This window comes from Oncorhynchus gorbuscha, linkage group LG08, assembly GCF_021184085.1.
Source record: "Oncorhynchus gorbuscha isolate QuinsamMale2020 ecotype Even-year linkage group LG08, OgorEven_v1.0, whole genome shotgun sequence".
Classification (NCBI taxonomy): Eukaryota; Metazoa; Chordata; class Actinopteri; order Salmoniformes; family Salmonidae; genus Oncorhynchus; species Oncorhynchus gorbuscha.
In genome coordinates, this window is record NC_060180.1 from 52,112,257 (window position 1) to 52,139,025 (window position 26,769).

General features: G+C 41.1%; 1 protein-coding gene and 1 long non-coding RNA gene across 3 annotated transcripts in view; one reads left to right on the forward strand and one right to left on the reverse strand.

The window, feature by feature from the left end:
- The window catches only part of LOC124041795 (dipeptidyl aminopeptidase-like protein 6), a 130,824-nt gene that overhangs the window by 65,995 nt on the left and 38,060 nt on the right, over positions 1–26,769 (forward strand). For both annotated transcript variants that reach the window (XM_046359828.1, XM_046359829.1), the window contains exons 2-3: positions 18,886–19,000; positions 20,839–20,937. In XM_046359828.1, coding sequence (XP_046215784.1) covers positions 18,886–19,000; positions 20,839–20,937 — 214 coding nt within the window. The remainder of the gene's footprint in view (positions 1–18,885; positions 19,001–20,838; positions 20,938–26,769) is intronic.
- The window catches only part of LOC124041797, a 20,282-nt gene continuing 3,752 nt past the window's right edge, over positions 10,240–26,769 (reverse strand). Inside the window, exons 2-3 of the long non-coding RNA XR_006839987.1 lie at positions 21,469–21,470; positions 10,240–10,252 (exon numbers count right to left, since the gene is read on the reverse strand). This is a non-coding gene — a long non-coding RNA (uncharacterized LOC124041797). The remainder of the gene's footprint in view (positions 10,253–21,468; positions 21,471–26,769) is intronic.

Here is a 26,769-nt window from a genome sequence, read left to right on the forward strand (position 1 = left end):
AGCTGGCAAGGTAACTGCTGTTTGACTTAACTGAAAACATATATTTATTCCCAGTGCTGAGCTAGTAGTGTAACTGACATAAACAGCTCTACAGACTTCACTGTCATGGTGCACAGTAGAGGTCGACTGATTAATCGGCAAGGTCGATTAATTAGGGCCAATTTCAAGTTTTCATAACAATCGGTAATCAGCCTTTTTGGATGCTGATTATGGCAGATGACATTGCAATCCACGAGGAGACTGCGTGGCAGGCTGACCACCTGTTACGTGAATGCAGCATCAAAAGGACCTTTTGGCTACAGGGAGCCAAGGTAAGTTGCTAGCTAGCATTAAACTAAAAAAACAATCAATCTTCACAATCACAAGTTAACTACACATGGTTGATGATGTTACTCGGTTAACTAGCTTGTTCTGCATTGCATACAATAAATCCAGTGCCTGTTAATTTATCATCGAATCACAGCCGACTTCAACTTCGCCAAATGGGTGATGATTTAACGAAAAAAGCCCAATCGTTGCAATAATGTACCTAACCTTGAACATCAATGCCTTTCTTAAAATCAATACACAAGTATATATGTTTTACCTGCATATGTAGTTAAAATAAATGTATGTTAGCAGGCAGTATTAACTAGGGAAATTGTGTCACTTCTCTTGCGTTCAGTGCAAGCAGGGTAAGGGTATATGCAGCAGTTTGGGCCATCTGGCTTGTGAACTGTTGAAAGGCCATTCATTCCTAACAAAGACCGTAATTAATTTGCCAGAATGTTACATAATTATGACATAACATTGAAGGTTGTGCAATGTAACAGGAATATTTAGACTTACGGATGCCACCCGTTCGATAAAATACAGAACTGTTCTGTATTTCACTGAAAGAATAAACGTTTTATTTTCAAAATTGTAGTATCCGGATTTGACCATATTAATGAACTAAGGCTCGTATTTATGTGTGTTTATTATATTATAATTAAGAATATGATTTGATATTTGATAGAGCAGTCTGACTGAGCTGTGGTAGGCAGCAACAGGCTCATTAGCATTCATTCAAACAGCAGCTTTTAGCAATGCCTGAAGCACAGCGCTGTTTATGACTTCAAGCCTATCAACTCCCCAGATTAGGCTAGCAATACTAAAGTGCCTATAAGAACATCCAATAGTCAAAGGTAAATGAAATACAAATTGTATAGAGAGAAATAGTCATATAATTCCTATAATAACTACAACCTAAAACTTCTTTACTGGGAATATTGAAGACTCACATTAAAAGGAACCACCAGCTTTCATATGTTCTCATGTTCTGAGCAAAGAACTTAAACGTTAGCTTTTTTACATGGCACATATTGCACTTTTACTTTGTTCTCCAACACTGTGTTTTTGGATTATTAAAACCAACTTGAACATGTTTCATTATTTATTTGATGACTAAATTGATTTTATTTATGTAATATATTAAGTTCAAATAAAATTGTTCATTCAGTATTGTTGTAATTGTCATTTATTACAAATATATATATATTTGTAATAAATGACAATTACAACAATATATATTTATATATATATATATAAATTGGCCTATTAATCGGTATCGGCATTGAAAAATCTTAATCGATCAACCTCTAGTGCACAGTCAGTACACAACACTATGCTCATCATGTCTTAGCAGGACCAGATGGTGACAGGGGTCCCAGCAGGGTCAGACAGCCAGGGATGACCAGTCTATGGAGCTCAGGTGATTTTTTTCAGTATATTATAACAATCAGTGAATGGATAGAAAGTTCCATCTTGAGTTGATGGGTAGGCTACAGTCTGGGATCTGGGAATAATGGTCATTTAAATTATGGAACCATTGATTCTATTCTTGGATAATATAATGTATAAATGTACACCAAGGTAATTCTTTGTCATGCCTCGTCTGGGCAGGATCAGATGGTGACAGGGGTCTCAGCAGGGTCAGGCAGCCAGGGAAGTGAAGGCGCTGAGGTGAACTTTTGCAGATGCAACACTTTATTCCCTCTGTACAGCAAACACTGGACAAGACAGAAGCATCAAATATTGAAAATCTTTTAAGGCAGCCTGACAAACCTCTACATCTGATTTTCAAAATGTATCAAGGGTTGATAGTGGATTTTCCTAATGACACAAAACATGTAAAAACAAAAATGCGAGGAAGATCTGGGTGACGCTATTGATGATGATGAATGTATACAGATGTGTTTGAATGCCCAGCCATTTTCATATCATCTCAGACATAAATTACTGCAGTTTAAGACTACTCATAGAATGTACTATATGCCAGTGAAACTGAATATCATGCACTCAGAAATATAATTCCTCTGCTGTTGTAAAACATGAGAGACCATATTTCAATATGTAATGCTCTTGTGAAGGCTGTCTGAATTCTGGCAAAGAGTATGTTATTTTATCTCAGCATGTTTACAGATTCTCCTTTCTCCCTGTTTTTGTTTGCTTGGAAATGTTGATACTGGAGTCTGTTATCAGAAGAAACTGTGTAACCTGGCATTTATAGTGGCTAAGAAATGCATTTCCATTAATCGGAAGGTTGGTTATTTCACGCTCACTGTACAGACAAATTCCTCCCATGTCTCTGACCCATTGATAAATAATTCTCTATTACAGAAAAAACATGTTAATTCTAGTCCTCTCATTCTCTGCAATGTGTATTTATCCTCAACATATTCTTACAACAGGTATAAATGCTCAGGGGATAATGGGGAAGATGGGCGACACCTGGAGGGGGGTGGAGACAAGCACAAAGACAGGTGAAACCGATCAGGATGTGACAAAGAATTTTTCTGAATCTCACTCATTTCCCATTCCAATGTAGGAGGAGGTTACCACAGCAATCACTGTAGCAGAACAGAACATTCTCTAGGTGAAGATAGATATTAAATAATGAATTCCAAAAGAAAAATCACAGAAAGGAATAAAAGGCTGAGGTATGAATAATTGAATAGGTTTTGGCTGGAGTCTAATAGAGGACAACACAAAGCACTTGTTTTTTACCATTGTGTTGAAATACAATGGTATGAGTCACTTCAGTCAACCCCCTTCAGTGAACCTTAGCACATTTTCTCTTCTGAAGTGTACAGTGTGTGTGCCGGTACTTTTCTTAAGCTATCAAATGTGTTATGCCATGGCAGAGCACAGTACTCTATATTGAATGGAGTGGGTACATGTTGATTTGTAGGCCTACCCATCTTTCACCATAAATGTTAAACCCTCCCATCACTGTTGACCCCTTTATCATAATGTCCACAGCAGGTATCTGATTCAAAGAGCAGTTGGTGCCCATTATCCTCAGACAATAGACTTAATTTGTCCTATTCAGACCTCGATTGACTGCAGGAGGACAGAAGGGTCCAAGTTTCCGAATAGAGCAGCGGGCGGTGGCACACTAGCCTCAGACAGGTGCCCTCGTTCAAACCCTACTTAAATACCCTGCTGGGCTGGCATGCATTCTTAATCTCACTAGTTAATGCCCATGAAATCATTGATGATGGTGTTTCAGGGGAGAAGTTAACCCCAGTCAGTCAGTGCCCAGCCACTCACAGGGCAGGGCTTGACCCCTCTTGACCCCTATCAGGTTATGGCTATGTGACATTTGAATGATAGATCATGTGACAGGTGTCAGACGTATACCAGGCGAATCTATCTTGAACTGCATGGTCACCTGTTCAAGTGTGTACTGTATTTCTGGTCACCTGTTCAAGTGTGTACTGTATTTCTGGTCACCTGTTCAAGTGTGTACTGTATTTCTGGTCACCTGTTCAAGTGTGTACTGTATTTCTGGTCACCTGTTCAAGTGTGTACTGTATTGCTGGTCACCTGTTCAAGTGTGTAATTGTAACAGCGTTCTTCGTTTGTAGAAAGAGAGTCGGACCTCAGGCAGCCAAGCCTATACTAGACACACCCCTAATCACACCCAGCAAACTGGATGCAGTTTATCACAGTGCCATCCGTTTTGTCACTAAAGCACCTTATACTACCCACCACTGTGACTTGTATGCTCTAGTCGGCTGGCCCTCGCTCCATATTCGTCGCCAGACCCACTGGCTCCAGGTCATCTACAAGGCCATGCTAGGTAAAGCTCCGCCTTATCTCAGTTCACTGGTCACGATGGCAACACCCATCCGTAGCACGCGCTCCAGCAGGTGTATATCACTGATCATCCCTAAAGCCAACACCTCATTCGGCCGCCTTTCGTTCCAGTACTCTGCTGCCTGTGACTGGAACGAATTGCAAAAATCGCTGAAGTTGGAGACTTTTATCTCCCTCACCAACTTCAAACATCAGCTATCTGAGCAGCTAACCGATCGCTGCAGCTGTACATAATCTATTGGTAAATAGCCCACCCATTTTCACCTACCTCATCCCCACAGTTTTTATTTATTTACTTTTCTGCTCCTTTGCACACCAATATCTCTACCTGTACATGATCATCTGATCATTTATCACTCCAGTGTTAATCTGCAATATTGTAACTATTCGCCTACCTCCTCATGCCTTTTGCACACATTGTATATAGACTCCCCTTTTTTTCTACTGTGTTATTGACTTGTTAATTGTTTACTCCATGTGTAACTCTGTGTTGTCTGTTCACACTGCTATGCTTTATCTTGGCCAGGTCGCAGTTGCAAATGAGAAATTGTTCTCAACTAGCCTACCTGGTTAAATAAAGGTGAAAAAAACAACAACAAAAAAACAAATCAACCACAATCCCAATGCCTACAAAAACCCCAATACGACAATACAATAACCCCATGTCACACCCTGGCCTGAACAAATAATTAAAGAAAACACAAAATACTAAGACCAAGGCGTGACAGTACTGTATTTCTGGTCACCTGTTCAAGTGTGTATTCCTTTATTTCAGACCCTTGACTCTCCACTCACCAATCATTTTCATGAACCCCATATGTATCTGCTCCCTATCCACCTGTCAGTAATGGCACCCCCACTCTTTTTCTGCTCTTCAGACTTCCAGGGCTGCATTCCAAACACGTTCAAAAAAACCTCTCCCCTCAGCCCTCAAATTAAGTGGTGACGTATGATGAGTTGACACTTGCAGGGCGAGGGAAGAATGAATTAATTTTAAATGGACCGCCCTTGCCCGGAAATGTGTAACTAATTCATCCCAAGGTTGTGTTTTCTGTCATCGTGGAACCACTTGACAAGAAGACAACACATGTAAGTGTGATGTCAGGGAAAGTTGTATGCTCTAGCTAACGTTTCCAAAAGCTAACCAAAGAAAAACATAATTACTTTGATGATATGTGTTTGTGACATCAAGTGCGTTAGCAGCACAATTTCTAACTTATTTACATTAGTTTTTACTTACACTTGTATGTTGACTTCTTCTTATTGATGTTGGTTCTAAGTTTTGGCTGACTTTTCTTAGCGGATGTACAATCATTCCAAGTTGAATTATGGGATGTTTCAGGCCCCGGAGTGAACAGAATTGTACACTTGCACACTCAATCACAAACCAGGGCTGAGGGGCTTACGTTGCCAACTTCCCTTGCTTGGCTAATTGTTTGGACCGATGGCAATGATAGCCGTGCCGAGGGTGTGTCTTTTACGTGTTTAAAACAGCCCAGGACACTCTTGGTTACCGTGGAAACCGGGTGCTCAGAGATGAGGAAAGATCCATTTTGACACTTCAGCAAAGAGAGCGGAGAAAGCAGGGAGACAGCTAGAGAGACATAGGGACATCGAGATGGAGAGACTAATGTCCTATTCATACACAGACGAAAAGCCATCAATTTTACCATGCCTTCAACTTTTTACCGCCTTTATATCTGAAAGGTATTTCCCGTAACAACACCTGTGCTTTTACTCGCGAACCGAGGTAGTCATAAATGCGGTATTATGTTTAAAAGTCCCGCTAACGCCTCAGTGTTAAACTTCGCCTTTCATTTCTACCCTACTGATGTTACATTTGCAAAACCCTTGGTTAACACAGCGATTCTGGGAACATCAGAAGGTGGGGGGAAATTAACAATATTCTGGTAATGCGACTAATTGAACATATGCATTGGTACTTAATGAATATGATGTCTGTTCGGTTGTCATCTGAGACATAAACTCTACAGTGGAAAGTCTACACATCAGAGTTATCGGATTCACATGGAATGTTTGTTAAATGTAAATGTTTGAATATTAAATTATTCTTGATGGGATGAAATGTCATTTTAGCTTCTAAAATGTGAGATTTGGGTTTTCATAAGATTGAGCAGAGCCCTATCAGTGGCTCGCTCCTGTGAAGGGACATGGGCTATAAAACTTTTCAAACACGCCCTCCTCTCCCTTCCTATATAAGCCCTTGACGACAATATAACCTCCGGTTCCGAGGACGATGGTCCGATGTCAGAATGGTTCAGATAATAACTACAGAACGAAGCCAACATCAGCGTGAGCTTTGGTTGCGAATGGTATGAACTTTGAACTCAGAGTAAATATTTATTGCATTTTCCTTTTCCAAATGGGCGGTAATTTAGAATGCATAAGATACTGTATTTACGATAGCACAGCTTCGCCCTTTTTCCCTCAGTCTTCCCGCTCTTTCACTTTCACCCAGTCCCTTTCTTTTCTGTAACAAGCTGTCATATCTGTTCCGCCCGCTAGGGACGTTTTCCTTTATGACGTAATTTGTAATCAAGTTATGATTTAATTCTGTGTATGTGTAATTCTGTGTGATTAGTTAGGTATTTAGTAAATAAATAATTAAACCAAATTTTGTATTGCTGATTCAACTTGTTAGCCAGGGTTCATGCAGACTAAGAATTTACAACTTTCAGATGAGACTGAATTAAGATGACGATTAATATTGACTGCTATTGATGTAAAATATTACTAGGTCTTTAAGAGTTTATTCGGAAGATAACAGCTCTATAAATGTTATTTTGTGGTGCCCCGACTCTCTAGTTAATTACATTTACATGATTAGCTCAATCAGGTAATATTAATTACGGAGAAATTATTTTATAGAATAGCATGTCATATCACTTAATCCGGCATAGCCATAGACACGGCAAAATCATGAATATTCTATTGTTGTCCAACATCAAAATTGTCTTTGTCAATCACAAAGCTTTAAATAAATGCTTTTAATGCATTTTTTATCTTCATGTAAGTGTATGTAGTCCTGTCCTTGAGCTGTTCTTGTCCATTGTCACTGAAATGCTTTAGCATTTAGCCTGGGGGAACACACACTGGCATTTAGCCTGGGGGAACACACACTGGCATTTAGCCTGGGGGAACACACACTGGCATTTAGCCTGGGGGAACACACACTGGCATTTAGCCTGGGGGAACACACACAGATCTGCCATTTCATTTTTTTCTTACTTCAACAGGTAAATATTTAAAGGCTCTTATATTTAGCTAATAAATAATGGGTTAATATGCATATGTTTCTAACTTCAAACTGCTAGTAGTCTGTCTTCAACCACAATAACTGGTGGGAAGTTCAAAAGGAAAGAAAGCATGTGATGGTGTGATCACATTGGCTGGTGATGATTCATTCTCCTGCAGTTACAAAAGGCCTAATATTTAGCCAACAAATGATGGGTTAATATGAATGAGCTTCTTCAGCTACACATAACCTCTCTTTTCCAGATGAGCCCGTGCGCAACTATGCAAGCCACTTCACCTATTCATGTTCTCCTGCAGTTGCAAAAGCTATAGGCTGCAGTATCTTCTTGGATGTTTATGTTGAGCATATTTGACTGATTAGTACTATTTAGATAACTGTCTGCTGCTACTTTTAAACTTCAGTTGGCAAGGAAGTTTTCTAGCAGGCTATCAATGTACATGGTATTGAATCAAAGCGGAGAGAGTGGAGGAAAAAAATATGAAGCGTTTTTTCCCCCAAATCATCCAGGTCAGATTTCGAAGTTATTTACATGATGGGAAAGAGAATATTGTAAGGTTTCTAAAGCACATTCAAGCACCACTTTTTTTGCTATATGACAGCAGTTCAACGCGTTCTCACAACACTCAAGTTAGGATGGAAAAATATGATTTATATTTTATTCTTTAATATTCCATCATATTCTAACTATGTATGTGTTGACTGTGATCAGGGCAGGGGAATGTACGTGTCGAAATAAGAAATGATTGATTTCATGTGCATGGCATAGCCATGTAGCCTATAAACTACACAGACAAGTAACACAATTCAACTCAATATATGCTATTCTACTCTTTTGAAAATACAAAGGCTCCGATGCCTGCCGCCTGTGGCAATGGCTACAGTCCATTACAGATTACAAAGGAAGGTGCCTCTCTACCAGACAAACTCAATGCATTTTATGCACACTTAGATGAAAACAACACCAAGCCATGCAAGAGGACACAGAGGTCTGGGTGTTCATGCTCTCTGAGGTCGATGTGTGTCGTGGAAATTCTTACACAGGGACACTCAAAGTCAATCTGAAATAAATCCTCCTTTATTTGTCAGCACTGGAGAGGTTCCAACCAACTCAATGCGCCATAGTACACATGTCAATCAAGCCTGGGCAGTCCCAGCAGTTGTCTTATGTACGGCTATACACAGACAAGTGATATTTGCATGATTTAGCATAATTAATTAATCACTACCGGTGGCTCGCACATGACTGACCAATAGCTCACGTTTTTTTCTCTCTCCAAGTTGAGACATTGAAACTGAGATACCTCAGTTGTTCCCATAGCAATATTCTGGGCGTACTGCCAAGTTGAGGAACAGTGATAGTGAGAATTCCTCCTTACACGATCAGTCAGTCACCTGCATGAACCTTTCTAATTGGTTATTAGAAAGTAGCAGTGATTTGATACTTTGTAGCATTTATTTAATACATAAACATAACATTTCCCTCACATGAGTAAGGTTTTTATTCAGGTCAACACTTGCAAGGCGGCGGGGCCGGCCTGTATTCCAGGGCATGTTCTCAGAGCATACGCAGAACAGTTGACAGGCATATTCATGGTCATTTGCAACCTCTCCCAGTCTGTAATCCCCACGTCTCAAGCTGACTATTCTGTCCTTGAGTTGCGTTCCCATGCAAAACTAGACAGATAGCTAACAACTAAGTCTTCAATAAAACTCCCAAGGCGTGACTTTTCTTGAATGAATATATTGAAACGTTTATGTTGTGAAACTGCAAAATACAGAAAAGAATATACTTTAGTGTTCAATTCACACCGACATACTGTAGCTGTACATTAAACATTTGAAGTTGCATAAATACAAAGCACGCGCTAAGGTACCATGCATCTGGCATGATGCCAAACCATATAGCTAATTGTTAACCATATGGTAATTGCTCCTTTCATTACTCTAATAATGTATAACCATCTATGTAGAATAACAAAGCATATTACACTAGAAACAGTAACAAAACTACAGTATTGTATATTTTACAATTCGTTTGCATGACGCATGAGCAAAGTAATACAGCTAACGACATACACAAAAGGCATTGCAATTTGTGAGTAAATGCAACCAACATTGATATGTAAGAAACTCTATCAATAACAAGATTATCATCATTAGCTAAATGCTTGAATCGAACTTACAAACAAATATTTTTCCAAGGCTGAAGCGTGACAAGAAATAACTACATTGAAAGACCTGCACCGTAGCGTTGTTTGTAGCTGCTTCTTTGCGTGCAAAACAAATTCTGAACTTCCCGTTTGCATTGTCTTTCTAAGCACCAGAAAGCGCCACTAGGGGGCAAATAACACCATTGAACACAATGAAAATCCAATTTAACCATTGTAATAAAATAATCTGTTATCTTCTAACAGGATGGCAGCACACTGACCACCATCATTCCTGTTCCCAAGAACTCATTCCTGTTCCCAAGAACTCTAAGGCTTCGTGCCACAATGACTACCGCCCTGTAGCACTCACATCTGTAATCATGAAGCTTTGAGAGGCTGGTTATGACATACATCAATTCCATCATCCCAGACACCCTAGACCCACTTCAATTTGCATACCGCCCCGACAGATCCATAGACAACGCAATCTTAATTGCACTCTGCACTGCCATCACCCACCTAGATAAGAGAAATACCTTTGTGAGAATGCTGTTCATTGACTACAGCTCTGTGTTCAACACCACAGTCCCCTCCGAGCTTGTCACCAAGTTAGGGACTCTGGGACTGAACACCTCCCTCTGAAACTGGATCCTGGACTTCTTGACCGGCTGACCCCAGGTGGTGAGGGTAGGCAACATCACCTCTGCCACGTTGACCCTCAACACGGGGGCCCCACAGGGGTGTGTGCTTAGTTCCCCTCCTGTACTCCCTGTTCACCCACGACTGCGTGGCCATGCACGACTACAACACCATTATCAAGTTTGCTGACGACACGACGGTGGTAGATCTGTTCACCCATGATGATGAGACAGTCTACAGGGAGGAAAAAGCTATACAACTCCACCATTGAGAGCATCTTGACTGGCTGCATCACTGCTTGAAATGGCAACTGCACCACCCTCGATCACATGGCGCTACATATGATGGTGCGGACATCTCAGTATATCACTGGGGCCAAGCTTCCTTGCCATCCAGGATCTCTATATCAGGCGGTGTGAAAGGAACGTCCGAAACATTGCCAAATACCCCAGCCATCCAAGCCATAGACTGATCTCTCTGCGGTACCGGAGTAACAAGTCTGACATCAACAGGCTGCTGAACAGTTTCTATCCCTAAGCTTTAAGACTGCTAAATAACTAACAAAATGGCTGCATGGACTATATGCATCTGACCCTTTTATTTTACTTAAATGCACAGTTACAGGAATCTACACACACGCACACATTCCCACTCACACACACACCCACACAGACTTAAATTGGCTCACACACACAAAACGCACACACATTCATACTGACTCTACATACACACATACACTCACGTACAATCTACATACACACACACTCACATACAATCAGCACACACAAACACACACGCAGACACGCACACTCACGTACAATCCTCATATATGCTGCTGCTGTTCCATTTATCATATCCTGATACCTAGTCACCTTACCCCTGTACAGGTCTACCTCTACCACCCCAGTATCCCTGCACATTGTAAATATGTTATTGGCACTGACCCTGGAACTGCCCCTGTATATACAGTTGAAGTCGGAGTTTACATACACCTTAGCCAAATACATTTAAACTAAATTTGTCACAATTCCTGACTTTTAATCCTAGTAGAAATTCCATGTCTTAGGTCAGTTAGGATCACCACTTTATTTTAAGAATGTGAAATGTCAGAATAATAGTAGAGAGAATAATTTATTTCAGCTTTTATTTCTTTCATCACATTCCCAGTGGATCAGAAGTTTACATACACTCAATTAGTATTTGGTAGCATTGCCTTTAAATTGTTTAACTTGGGTCAAACGTTTTGGGTAGCCTTCCACAAGCTTCCCACAATAAGTTGGGTGAATTTTGGCCCATTCCTCCTGACAGAGCTGGTGTAACTGAGTCAGGTTTATAGGCCTCTTTGCTCGCACACGCTTTTTCAGCTCTGCCCACAAATTTTCTACAGGATTGGGGTCAGGGCTTTGTGATGACCACTCCAATACCTTGACTTTGTTGTCCACAACTTTTCATGATGTTGCCACCCCGTGCTTCACGGTTGGGATGATGTTCTTCAGCTTGCAGGCCTCCCCCTTTTCCCTCCAAACATAACGATGGTCATTATGGCCAAACTGTTCTATTTTTGTTTCATCAGACCAGAGGACATTTCTCCAAAAAGTACGATCTTTGCCCCCATGTGCAGTTGAAAACCGTAATCAGACTTTTGTATGGCGGTTTTGGAGCAGTGGCTTCTTCTTTGCTAAGCGGCCTTTCAGGTTATGTTGATATAGGACTCGTTTTACTGTGGATATAGATATCTTTGTACCTGTTTCCTCCAGCATCTTCACAAGGTCGTTTGCTGTTGTTCTGGGATTTATTTACGCGTTCATCTCTAGGAGACAGAACGCGTTTCCTTCCTGAGTGGTATGACCGCTGCGTGGTCCCATGGTGTTAATACTTGCGCACTATTGTTTGTACAGATGAACGTGGTACCTTCAGGCATTTGGAAATTGCATTCCCATGATCTCAAGCAAAGAGGCACTGAGTTTGAAGGTAGGCCTTGAAATACATCCACAGGTACACCTCCAATTGACTCAAATGATGTCAATTAGCCTATCAGAAGCTTCTAAAGACATGACATACTTTTCTGGAATTTTCCAAGCTGTTTAAAGGCACAGTCAACTTAGTGTATGCAAACTTCTGAACCACTGGAATTGTGATACAGTGAATTAGAAGTGAAATAATCTGGCTGTAAACAATTGTTGGAAAAAATCACTTGTGTCATGCACAAAGTAGATGTCCTAAACCAATTTTGTTAACAATACATTTGTGGAGTGGTTGAAAAAAAGTTTGAATGACTCCAACCTAAGTGTATGTAAAATCCCGACTTCAACTGTAGCTAGCTTACTTTCTCTTGTTCTTCTTATTTCTATTTCTCGTGTGTTTTTGTTCTACTTTATTCTACTTGATTTATTTGATCTTATAGTACTGCGGATATTGATTACTGCATTGTTTGGAAAGCGCTTGCAAGAAAGGCATTACACTGTTCTTGTACACCTGACAATATGAACCTGAAACATACCGTCAATTCTGTCTGAATTGGGCCAAGAGACGGAGATACAGAGTGAGGTGGATGCACAACCTTATACTTTACCACACACACCTGAACATAGAATGAAGAATGGCAAAGTGATGGAAAGAAGATCTGTTGTTTTCCCTCTTGTGTCTTTCCACTCTTTTTGATAGAGAGAGAGAGAAAAACAGAGAGCGAGCGATGGACTACGCTGGCGTGCTTTGTTTTGGTGTGGTGTATGTCTGCTAAAAACAGCGGGGGGTGAAAATGGCTCTGGTCCTCATTTATTGATGGAGCCTCTTATTGTTGTCAAACCCAGTGCGTGCTGGCTAATACACGAGGACTGCCTAATGGATGAGAATTCCCATGCCGTGCCCAAAGAAGCTCACTCAAGAGTTCTGCACTTTCTCTTGCATTCAAAGGAAGTATTCTTGACTCGTTGTGGGCTCAACCCCCCTTTTGGTGAGGGTGCATGAGTGAAAGCCAGTTTTTGTAATGTAGCGCTGGAGCATATAGCTTGTTGGCAGATGGGACAGAAAGAACATTTGTAGGAGTTTTTTCTGGCCACTGTCTGTTTTCCTGTAGTGAGATGGTTATTGGTGCCAATGGAGGTCTTTGTAGGCCTACATCGTTTTTATCAACTTCAGTAGAGTTAGTATTTGTTTGCTCCCTTTGTTGAGTTGCTGAAGAACACTTTTAATGGCAAAGTGTTGTTTTGTTGCCATCAGTTCGCCTGCATTAAAGGAGTATGAACACGCAACACATCATTTGTATTCAGGACCGGTACTGTGTCTGCAGGCTGCATACACCAACAACCTCAAATCAAATCAAATCAAATTTTATTTGTCACATACACATGGTTAGCAGATGTTAATGCGAGTGTAGCGAAATGCTTGTGCTTCTAGTTCCGACAATGCAGTGATAACCAACAAGTAATCTAACTAACAATTCCAAAACTACAGTCTTATACACAGTGTAAGGGGATAAGGAATATGTACATAAGGATATATGAATGAGTGATGGTACAGAGCAGCATACAGTAGATGGTATCGAGTACAGTATATACATATGAGATGAGTGTGTAGATAAAGTAAACAAAGTGGCATAGTTAAAGTGGCTAGTGATACATGTGTTACATAAGGATGCAGTCGATGTTGTAGAGTACAGTATATACATATGTATATGAGATGAATAATGTAGGGTAAGTAACATTATATAAGGTAGCATTGTTTAAAGTGGCTAGTGATATATTTACATCATTTCCCATCAATTCCCATTATTAAAATGGCTGGAGTTGGGTCAGTGTCAATGACAGTGTGTTGGCAGCAGCCACTCAATGTTAGTGGTGGCTATTTAACAGTCTGATGGCCTTGAGATAGAAGCTGTTTTTCAGTCTCTCGGTCCCAGCTTTGATGCACCTGTACTGACCTCGCCTTCTGGATGATAGCGGGGTGAACAGGCAGTGGTTCGTTTTGTGTGGAGGCAGTGTGCCTAAATTCACATATTGTCACAGCAGTGTTTGTTCTATTGTTGCTAGAGGATGAGATATGGATGGTAATGACTAGCAGTAACCAGGTAGGTGTTTCAGATGACAACAGCAGCTGGCAGGTGTTGGTGAAACAGTGAACTGAGGACCTGTTGGCTGACACACAGGTTGCTACAACAACTGAGAAATACAGACAAACAAATGGAAGAGAAATATATAGAAGATAAAGAGTTGCTCTTGTTAAAAGGTGATTGAGTGTTGGCAGCATGTATAAAGATACTTGCATATTTCCATCAGGAAGTAAGGTGTAGGATGTCTCTGAAATATTCCCAATTTTGTTTACTTCTCCGGGGCTCATACTGGCCCGCCTTGGACTCGTGTTGAACAGCCCTGCTGTGAGCATGTTGATGAGGTAAAAAGAAGGAGTAGACTGGAGAGGAGGAGAAGGGAGCAGGAGACTAGAGAGGAGGAGAAGGGAGCAGGAGACTAGAGAGGAGGAGAAGGGAGCAGGAGACTAGAGAGGAGGAGAAGGGAGCAGGAGACTAGAGAGGAGGAGAAGGGAGCAGGAGACTAGAGAGGAGGAGAAGGGAGCAGGAGACTAGAGAGGAGGAGAAGGGAGCAGGAGACTAGAGAGGAGGAGAAGGGAGCAGGCGAATAGAGAGGAGGCAAAAGGCCGAAAAAGTCTACAGACTGGAGAGATTGAATATTCACACGGGCTATTTAGACTGACATCAAGATGGCTAGTATGGTTCTGCTGAGCAAAGATTTTCCCAGCTCCTCGGTTAGAATATAATGTAATTGGCCCGGCCACAGAGGTCAATTTAACGTTGGTTAAATGTAATTTCATTGAAATGACCTGGATCCAATGTTGATTCAACCAGTGTGTGCCCAGTGGGATGTTACTTCTTCTGTAGGTTCTATTATCACTGAGCCATAACATTTTAAATATGAGTCATTTAGCAGATGCTCTTATCCTGAGCAACTTACCGGAGAAATTAGGTTTACGTGCCTTGCTCAAGGGCACATCGACAGATTGTTCACTAAATTGGCTCAGGGACTCGAACTAGTAACGTTTCAGTAACTGGCCCAACGCTCTTAAAGCTAGGCTACCAGTCACCTCTAAAGCCTGGTGTACACTACACAATACAAACTTGTCCCAGACAAGTTTTTGAGCGAGTCAGAGACGCACTCTGAGGGCTACCGATCCCGTATTTGAGCAGACCCAGACGTCCCGATATTTTCAAACATGTTTGATTTGATCGGCACGAAATAGGCAATGCTCTCGTAGTGTGCAGCGTCAAGTTTTGAGAACGGTGATCAGTAAAAAACAAAGACAGCTCGCCAGAGAAGAAGCCAGTGAGACGATGATGATGTTTCGCTTCACCCAGAATGTGTGTACTCTCGAGAAGGAGTGATGACTACTACCAGTATGTGTTTGTACTTGCCTTTAACCAAAGCCAAAGTGTCAAATCATAACAGCTCAGAAGTTCCCAAGCAATGTTATTCAATTCAAAAATGTTGGCTAGATATTTGAACTCTGTATGACAGGTGTGAATGTCTGACTGAAAACGTTTGAGGCTGCTGTGAGTCACAGCTCATTCTAGCTGCGTTAACAATCTAATCACATAATGTTTTTTTGAGACAAAGTAAAGAATCTTGTCGTGTGTGCCACGTCGTTTAGTGTGCGCAACAGTGCACCACAGCGTTGGCAAGACAACAAACTACAGTAAAGACAGTCATTTAATGTGAGAGGCTCAGCGATGTTAGGATCAGTGATGCCAGGCTCTCAAAGGTTGTCTTCGAAGTGTGCAAAAGTCTTTGAGTGTTCAAAATGGACGATTGACTGGTTGTAATAAATTCTCACCTGAACATTTGCAGTGTACTGTAGATATAATATAATAATAATAATATATGCCATTTAGCAGACGCTTTTATCCAAAGCGACTTACAGTCATGTGTGCATACATTCTACGTATGGGTGGTCCCGGGGATCGAACCCACTACCCTGGCGTTACAAGCGCCATGCTCTACCAACTGAGCTACAGAAGGACTATGGGCCTTGATCTGTACATTTGATCTGCAGACCATACTATTCATTTGTTTATTCCTTGCAGAGGTCAGAGGGCAGCAGACAGTGATTTCCTGATGAATCCACAGTTGGAGCATTTCCATTAGGAGGTGATAACACAGGCAGATTCATTTCCTCTGTCTCCAGCCTTATCTCACTATCAGTTTAATATGTGGGAGATGCCTCCGCAGAAACAATAATATAAGAAACTGCAGCTGTTACACACATGCAAACACACATACACACTAGGGTTGCCACAATACCAGTATCGCGATAAGCAGAAGTATCGTGGCAAGGAAACAAAACATGGAGCAGATTTAAAGGGCAACTCCACCACTTTTCAACCACATTTTCATTATATCCAGCACAATACCATTGTCAACATACGTGAGATAGCGCATTTCTAACTTTTGTAGAAAAAAAATATTTAGTTAAAAAAAGTTCTACCCGATGACATCATTAAAAGTTCAAACTTGTTTAAAACAGTGATTTTCAAACTGTATGACATTCACAGTGACGCACGCGGGGGAGCAAGAAAATACCCTCCATTGGGCGAGAAACTTGTTGCAGGGTTTGAACATCACTGTCAGTGTTTTGTGGGAAGCTACTCTGAAAATAGTTTACCAAGCTATCAATTACTTCACACTGGAAGAAGTTAAGATCCAAGTTAAGCTACCCTGAAGAAAAATATTGTTTACTTACCTAAAGTTACTTAGAAAATGTTTTCACTACATGTGCACTTCATTAAAAAATATCATATCTTAATCTGAAATGTCATAGATGACAAATTGCAATAACAGATCGGTCTGTAGTCAGATGTTGACAGAAGTGTAATGCTCATTCCTTCGATGATAAACACGAATCCGACCATCACCCCTGGAGAGACAAAACCACGACTCGTCAGTGAAGAGCACTTTTTGCCAGTCCTGCCTGGTTCAGCGACGGTGGGTTTGTGCCCATAGGCGACGTTGTTGCCGGTGATGTTTGGTGAGGACCTGCCTTACAACAGGCCTACAAGCCCTCAGTCCAGCCTCTCTCAGCCTATTGAGAAACAGTCTGAGCACTGATGGAGGGATTGTGCATTCCTGGTGTAACTCGGGCAGTTGTTGTTGCCATCCTGTCAGTAGAAAGGTCGCTTTAGTGTCCTAAGTTTCATAACTGTGACCTGAATTGCCTACCATCTGTAAGCTGTTAGTGTCTTAACGACCGTTCCACAGGTGCATGTTCATTAATTGTTTATGGTTCATTGAACAAGCATGGGAAACAGTGTTTAAACCCTTTACAATGAAGATCTGTGAAGTTATTTGGGTTTTTACGAATTATCTTTGAAAGACAGGGTCCTGAAAAAGGGACGTTTCTTTTTTTTGCTGAGTTTATGTTTACACTGGTTTTGTGGAGAGGCTGAATATGACGTTGACAAATGGCAGAATTGCCTTTTAATTTATTGAGCAAAACAGTCTTAATGTTGTAAAAAACATCCTGATGATGTCACTCAGAATCACATTTGTATATTTTGCAAGCTATAGCACACAATATTTTACATAAAGGTTTTAAGAACCATAGAGCTTGGTCTGCTTCGTGTTCTTTTTTTCTGCCAAGGTAAATCTGGTATCGTAGTATTTTGATGCTTCTACCATGACAACCCTAACACACACACACACACATGCATGAGTCACTACCACCACCATGGCCTCATACAGAAAGATGCAGAGCAACACTGATCCATATTGATCCAGATCTGTTGATTGCATTGTCCCTAATTAAGCTTGATCTCTATCTGCCCACAGTGACACGCTATGCTCCAGCCACTGCTCAGAGCTCAGTGGAGAGCAGAGAGACACAGACCTTAACGATGAGACGCTGTACAGGGTCCAAGAGTACTGGCTCTCTGCATCAATACGTCTAGCCTACTTCCAGATCTATGTGATATCTGTACATTAGCCAACTCTGTTGTCATGCCTTGATAGTCAGAGGTAATTGGTTAAAACACTTTCAGAACTGGAACTAGGCTAGAATCAGCCTTGGATACCAACAGATATAGTTGCAATCCAACAGATAGTCTGATTCACCTATAGGCCACTTACACTTGTCTCATGAACCAATCTCCATTTTGCTTTACCACAACTGTCAATGAATAGGGTGTGTAATATCATGCTGGCCTTTTTACATGTGCAAATGAGATGGTGTAACCGTGCGGTGAATTATCTGCCTCAGCCTACACCATAGGGGTATAGTTAAGTGTTGTATGTCACTTGGATTTGACTGTATGTGTTTAGAGTAATAGGGTTTCATATATAGGCCATCTAGCCTCTGATTGGCGTTGCCTGTAGGAGAGGAAAGGCGTCTTACGGTAAAGGTGACGCAGAAGCCTCGGGTGAAATACTTTGAGGATGTGCTCAGGTTATCTGGATCTCCCAATGCGGTACACGCTAACATAAGGAACTGTCTTCAGCTTATTCTTGTTTTTTTCCTGTCATTTCCACCTTCAGAGTTTATTCTGTCACTTAGATTCTCACTAGTTTCTTTCAACAGCTGTGTGGCTGAGAGCCTATCACAGGAGTACTGCAGTAGTAACACAAGTAGTCAGTGCCTCCCCTCCTTTTCTCCCAATTGACCCCTATTAACTTTAATGTGTGTGTGTTTGTGTTGCAGGAGCTGGTGGGCAGTGCCCCTCCACAGAGGAACTGGAAGGGGATAGTCATCGCCCTGCTGGTCATCTGCATCATCTTGTCTCTGATCGTCACCGCTGTCATCGTGCTCACCCCAAGTACGTAACACATAAAGCTGCATACACTTTAACACTCAGCTACTGAACACTACAAACACCACACCGTATCCTACAGATGTAGGATCTTAATTTGAGCCAGTTTGCTACAGTAGGAAAATAACACTGCATTTTGTAGGGGCTGGCACATTTTTCATAATAAAAGTCTGACATTTCAAAGTGGAAATGACAAACTTCAAAAGTCTTTTTAAACCTAAAATACAGTGCAAGTTAATCATTTTCTGCATCACAGGAACGTTTTCCTGCAACAGGGTGATCAAATTAAGATTTTAAATCTGTAATAACACAAACACGGCTAGATTACACCACACACACCATCAAATACGTAACACTGTAGACACATTATCACTTCCCAAACAAATGTTGTATAATTCCGTCAAATGTTGTATAATTCGGTCTGGAGAAATATAACCACTCAAATTCATAGACCGAGCTATGCAAGGACTGACCATCCATGATATTAACATTTGACCATGTTTTCAGGCTATGCAGTGTTTGTTCACATTTACTTAGTCTAAAAACATTGTAATAAACAAGCTTATATTTTGGGTTCTGGTGGGGTACGACATTTGAACTAAGCTCACGAGACATTTATCAGTTATATTCTTCAGGAATCAACGGGTACATATCATGAATTTATAAGTCCCAAAATAGATGTAGCAACTTCAGATTGCCCCTTTAAATCAAGACATACTTATTCCGGAGTCAGGCCGCCAAATGAAAACTTCTACTTAGATTGAGAGGGATTACAATTGGCCTTGCTAGCAGACAGCCCAGTGGGTCATTTCATTTCATAAGCCCATTCATTCATAGACAGCCAGGAGTAGAGAAGTTGATGGTAATGTGTCAGCTTGGAGATTGCGTATTGGTTTTTCAGAGAGACGAGGTGAGGTCATCCTCTCGCAAGGTAATGGGGATTTAATGTATAACGCCATTCTGTGTCGTTTAATGGAAATTATTATGCAGTAATAGCTCTAGTCATTTGTATAATTGGCAGTGCAGCAGAGCTGCTGTTTTCCACATGTTGGGAATGAATCCCTCTCCATAGTCATTTACCAAAGATGAAGAGAACGTGTAAATGTATAGACTTGCAAAGGCACTGACTGTATTGGCTCCCAGACCGTGGGCATATGGGGTTGAAAGGCACTGACTGTATTGGCTCCCAGACCGTGGGCATATGGGGTTGAAAGGCACACACACCACCATCTCTATATAATTAAACCTTTTACCTCTGTTGTCCACCCTGTCTGGTCTGCAGTTTTGCTGTCAACTGCAGAAGGGATTGTGTAGCTGGGGGTAGAGGGAGTTATGGCTGCTTGAAAAACTGTCCAGGCTGCAGTGAATCGATGCTGGTGGATCAATAGAGAGTTACCCTGGGCCAAGTGTCTATTTCTCCTTTGTAACCTCTCCGTAGTTGCTGCGTCTGTGAGTTGGGAACTGCTGCTGGAAGTCCTACAATCTCCAGAGACAGAAAATACACGTGATAGTCCGCCTCTGCCAGACGTTTCCTGGTTAGGTTTTATGACCGCTCAGGCAACTTGTGGCAGGAGAAGTCAAATATAAACGTTTTTTGGGAAATGGAAAATGCACTTCCCTGCAGCTGAAGGCTGCTCAAGTCACAAAGGAAGAGTGTAAACGTATGACTATGTCAGAGTACTTTCTGACTGACAGCAACCAGATAATAAAGATGGACAGATCCTTTTTTTAGTTACAGGTAAGTCATGTGAATGAGAATTGAACCTTAACATTATCATATTGCTGTAACTCATTAATTATGTCTTCTTCCATTGTTTTGTTCTCTTGATATATTCCACTGGTAGTTGCAGATGATAGCCTTGCCCTCAAGAAGAAAGTCACCATCGAGGACGTCTTCGGAGGAGATTTTCATGTGCACGACCCTGGCGCTACATGGCTCAGCGGTGAGTTGCTATAGTTACACCCTGCCCTCTCATCCTCCACAAGAAACTGAACCTCACTCAGAAACAATGTACCCTCTAACCTGCGTTCGTGCGCGGTTGCCCAGCTCCCCTCGGACTGCCACGAAGAAGAAATATCAGCCCACGCAGAGAAGCACGAGATTGAACTCCAGTCAACTTTCTAGAGTTTTCCCCTTTAGTTAAAACTATCGACGTTTCTCTCAACTGTGGGAATTGTGATCCAGTCAATGCAATATTAGCCACATTCAATGCAACATATCAAAACAAAACATTTGATTCACTTTGTAGGCAAAGCTAACTGTGCAAGGGATTTGCTTGTAGGCAGAGCGCATTGGATTAGGATTCTATTGCATTGACAGGCATGACTCATGCCCGTACTCTACACAGACTGGTGCGCCATAACCAATCAGAGCTGCAGTAGACCTACATGCAAATAGCCATTACAATATATGGATCTGTGCCATTCACTTTGAACTGGACTGTGTTTACAGTATGAGCGGTTGTGAGTAGAACCACTTGTTTTGAGATAAAATTGAAAGCTGCATGTAGCTACCTAAGCACATTTAATCATATTCTTTGCTAGTAAGTGAGTTATTAGCCCAGTTATAGCTAATTTCTTGTCAACAATGGGGGAGTGGTTGCTTCCTACAAGAGCACAAAATATGTGCATTTCTAGCCATCTTTGAAAATAGCTTTTTTCTCTCTTAAAGGGGAAGTGTTGTATTTTGAGACGGTCTTGAGTAAACTAAGTAGACCGTAGGCAGAGGGTAGCATAATTGATCTTATTCTCTGTAATAATGGTATGGGAACAATAATGCATTTTATTTTATAAAGTGGTTTCTTGCATCAAACAACACATTTTCAGTCACCTCCTTGTCTGATTAACAAGTGGATAAACAGGTTAATATCAAGCCCTGTGTGTTTTTTCCCCCAAAAGTCTCATGAAATGTAGGCCACACATTTGCTGCTACTGTAGGCTGAATGATAGAACAGCTGTCTCCATGTTAAAATGTTATGTGGTGCATTTTCTCCATTGTTTTTGATGGTAGGCCACTCTGGCAGGCCTACTTTATGATCAAATAGCTACAGTAGCCTACTTGGCCACTTTCAAAACTGTAACGTAAAGCGGGGTACGCTCATGTTTGCGATCAGCAGACCTGGAATTTGCTTAATGATGAGAAAATTTGAACCAACATTGCTCAGCATCCACCTACCAGTCTGCACGTTTGAAAGTTTGAAGGCCATTTTGTAGCTAAAACGATTGAAGGCTTGTAAGCGACCGAAATTTGTTCCATTCAAGTCTATGGCACCTGAAATACAGTTGGATTTATGCAAATATGGTTGAAAAGTATATGTAGAATAACCATTTTTTTTCAATCAACAATAGTGTACCAGTGCCAGTCTGCGTCCTGTGTAGCTCAGTTGGTAGAGCATGGCGCTTGTAACGCCAGGGTAGTGGGTTCGATCCCCGGGACCACCCATACATAGAATGTATGCACACATGACTGTAAGTCGCTTTGGATAAAAGCGTCTGCTAAATGGCATATATTATATTATATTAAAGTCATTTTGGTTTTGGCTTTAATGGTTCAAGATAAGTGGTGAATTCAAACACTACCCATTCAAACCTATGGAGCTTTTATGTACATTTAAAATGGTTATAGTTCAAAAAGTATAAATGGTATAAAAGAAGCTATATACAAGTACACCTTTCCAGACCGGTCTGCATGTTTTAAAGTTTCAATGGAGTTTCCAGCTTAAACGGTTGAAGACTAGTTACATGGCAAGGTTTCCCCATTCAGGTCTATGGCCTTTGAAATGCATTGTGATTTATGCAAATATCAAATCAAATCAAATGTTATTTATCACATCCACATGGTTAGCAGATGTTAATGCGAGTGTAGCGAATTGCTTGTGCTTCTAGTTCCGTCAATGCAGTAATAACCAACGAGTAATCTAAACTAACAATTCCACTACAATATGGTTGTAGTGTGAAAAGCATTAGTAGTATCAAAAAGTGTTTTCTAGTACACTGCCTGCGTGTTTTGAGTGTTTTTACGGTTTTGAGTCTACAGGCGGCAGTGGAAAGAAAATAATAAGGATGAACAGTTTGTAAAGTTGTACTTTGCTTTCAGCAAGCACATTTAATTAAGGGTTATACAGAGAGACATAGACAGAGCCATGTAATTAATCCAATGGAACTGTGGAATGTGCCTGTCTCCACCATGGTCTCTCCACGGTGAGTAAATCCCATAGACATTGATTCTGTATGTCATTTTGTGGTAAATCCTTCATAATAAGTGTCCAGTTTATGCCGTCACGCACCACACAGTACTGTAGCTATAATGTATGCAGAGCATGTACAGGACAGGTATGGCCCACATGAAACAGATGCAGGGCGGGTCTGAGATGGCCGTTTTACGTTTGACCAAGCTGCAGAACACACGGAAATATATCATAAAGCTACTGATGTGTTAGAGATTCAAATGATTTTTGTTTTTTCATTGACTCCAGAAAGCACAAAAGCAGAGCCAGTTTTTTTTTCGGCATACTTTTACAAACTGATATATGAACAACGTAGCTACTTACGCAGCAGTAACATAGTGTGTCTTGTTCACTGGAAAGTAACCTTTCCACAACAACATATATCAACATAATTACTCAATCTAGATATCTCGGAAGATAATAGATTTCTTTTGTATTTTATTTTAATTTTATTACACCTTTATTTAACCAGGTAGGCTAGTTGAGAACAAGTTCTCTTTTACAACTGAGACCTGGCCAAGATAAAGCAAAGCAGTGCGACACAAACAACAACACAGAGTTACAAATGGAATAAACAAGCGTACAGTCAATAACACAATATAAAAAAAGAAAGTCTATATACAGTGTGTGCAAATGGCGTGAGGTGGTAAGGCAATGAATAGGCCATAGTGGCAGAGTAATTACAATTTAGCAAATTAATACTGGAGTGATAGATGAGCAGATGATAATGTGCAAGTAGAGACACTGGTGTGCAAAAGAGCAGAAAAGTAAATAAAAACAATATGGGGATGAGGTAGGTAGATTGGGTGGGCTATTTACAGATGGACTATGTACAGCTGCAGCGATCGGTTAGCTGCTCAGATAGCTGATGTTTAAAGTTAGTGACGGGAATATAAGTCTCCAGCTTCAGCAATTTTTGCAATTCCTTCCAGTCACTGGCAGCAGAGAACTGAAAGGAAAGGTGGCCAAAGGGAGTGTTGGCTTTGGGGATGACCAGTGAGATATACTCGCTGGAGCGCGTGCTACGGGTTGGTGTTGTTATCGTGACCAGTGAGCTGAGATAAGGCAGAGCTTTACCTAGCATAGACTTACAGATGACCTGGAGCTAGTGGGTCTGGCGACTAATATGTAGCGAGGGCCAGCCAACTAGAGCATACAGGTCTCAGTGGTGGGTGATATAAGGAAGACCACGTCATAAAAATGGAGCTCTATAGGAGAAAGCTCTGCCTCCAGCTGTTTGCTTAGAAATTCTAGGGACAATTAGGAGGCCTGCATCTTGTGACCGTAGCGTACATGTAGGTATGTACGGCAGGACCAAATCGGAAAGATAGGTAGGAGGAAGCCCATGTAATGCTTTGTAGGTTAGCAGAAAAACCTTGAAATCAGCCCTAGCTTTAACAGGAAGCCAGTGTAGGGAGCACTGGAGTAATATGAGCAAATGTTTTGGTTCTAGTCAGGATTCTAGCAGCTGTATTTAGCACTAACTAAAGTTTATTTAGTGCTTTATCCGGGTAGCTGGAAAGTAGAGCCTTGCAGTAGTCTAACCTAGAAGTAACAACAGCATGGATGAATTTTTCTGCATCATTTTTGGACAGAAAAAGATTTTTCCAATGTTACGTAGGTGGAAAAAAGCTGTCCTTGAAACAGTCTTGATATGTTCGTCAAAAGGGAGTTCAGGGTCCAGAGTAACGCCGAGGTCCTTCACAGTTTTATTTGGGACGACTGTACAACCATCAAGATTAATTGTCAGATTCAACAGAAGATCTCTTTTTTTTCCTGGGACCTAGAACAAGCATCTCTGTTTTGTCCGAGTTTAAAAGTAGAAAGTTTGAAGCCATCCACTTCCTTATGTCTGAAACACAGGCTTCCAGCGAGGGCAATTTTGGCGCTTCACCACGTTTCATTGAATTGTACAGCTGTGTGTCATCCGCATAGCAGTGAAAGTTAACATTATGCTTTCGATTGACATCCCCAAGAGGTAAAATACGGAACCTTGAGGAACACCGAAATGTACAATTGATTTATCAGAGGACAAACCATCCACAGAGGCAAACTGATATCTTTCCGACAGATAAGATCTAAACCAGGCCAGAACTTGTCCGTGTAGACCAATTTGGGTTTCCAATCTCTCCAAAAGATTGTGGTGATCGATGGTATCAAAAGCAGCACTAAGGTCTAGGAGCACGAGCACAGATGCAAAGCCTCGGTCTGACGCCATTAAAAGGTAATTTGCCACCTTCACAAGTGCAGTCTCAGTGCTATGATGGGGTCTAAAACCAGACTGAAGCATTTCGTATACATTGTTTGTCTTCAGGAAGGCAGTGAGTTGCTGCACAACAGCTTTTTCAAAAATAATTGAGAGGAATGGGAGTTTCGATATATGCCGATAGTTTAAAAAATATTTTCTGGGTCAAGGTTTTTGCTTTTTCAAGAGAGGCTTTATTACTGCCACTTTTAGTGAGTTTGGTACACATCCGGTGGATAGAGAGCCATTTATTATGTTCAACATAGGAGGGCCAAGCACAGGATGCAGCTCTTTCAGTAGTTTAGTTGGTATAGGGTCCAGCATGCAGCTTGAAGGTTTACAGGCCATGATTATTTAGATCATTGTGTCAAGATATATAGTACTAAAACACTAGAGTGTCTTCCTTGATCCTAGGGAGGAGGAGGAGTCCGTAATTTGCTTTCTAATGATCATGATCTTTTCCTCAAATAAGTTCATGAGTTTATTACTGCTGAAGTGAAAGTCATCCTCTCTTGGGGAATGCTGCTTTTTAGTTAACTTTGCGACAGTATCAAAAATACATTTTGGATTTTTCTTATTTTCCTCAAGTTGGAAAAATAGGATGATCGAGCAGCAGTGAGGGCTCTTCGATTCTGCATGGTACTGTCTTAACAAGCTAGTCGGAAGACTTCCAGTTTGGTGTGGCACCATATCTTTTCCAATTTTCTGGGAGCTTGCTTCAAAAGCTTGGGTATTTTCTTTATACCAGGGAGCTAGTTTCTTATGACAAATGTTTTTTGTTTTTAGGGGTCCGACTGCATCTAGGGTATTGCGCAAGGTTAAATTGAGTTCCTCAGTTAGGTGGTTAACTGATTTTTGTCCTCTCACGTCCTTGGGTAGGCAGAGGGAGTCTGGAAGGGCATCAATTAATCTTTCTGGTTGTCTGAGAATTTATAGCACAACTTTTGATGATCCTTGGTTGGGGTCAAAGCAGATTATTTGTTGCGATTGCAAACGTAATAAAATGGTGGTCCGATAGTCCAGGATTATGAGGAAAACAGTAAGATCCACAACATTTATTCCATGGGACAAAACTAGGTCCAGAGTATGACTGTGTCAGTGAGTAGGTCCGGAGACATGTTGGACAAAACCCACTGAGTCGATGATGGCTCCGAAAGCCTTTTGGAGTGGGTCTGTGGAATTTTCCATGTGAATATTAAAGTCACCAAAAATTTGAATATTATCGGCTAAGGTCCAATAAGAATTCAGGGAACTCAGTGAGGAACGCTGTATATGGCCCAGGAGGCCTGTAAACAGTAGCTATA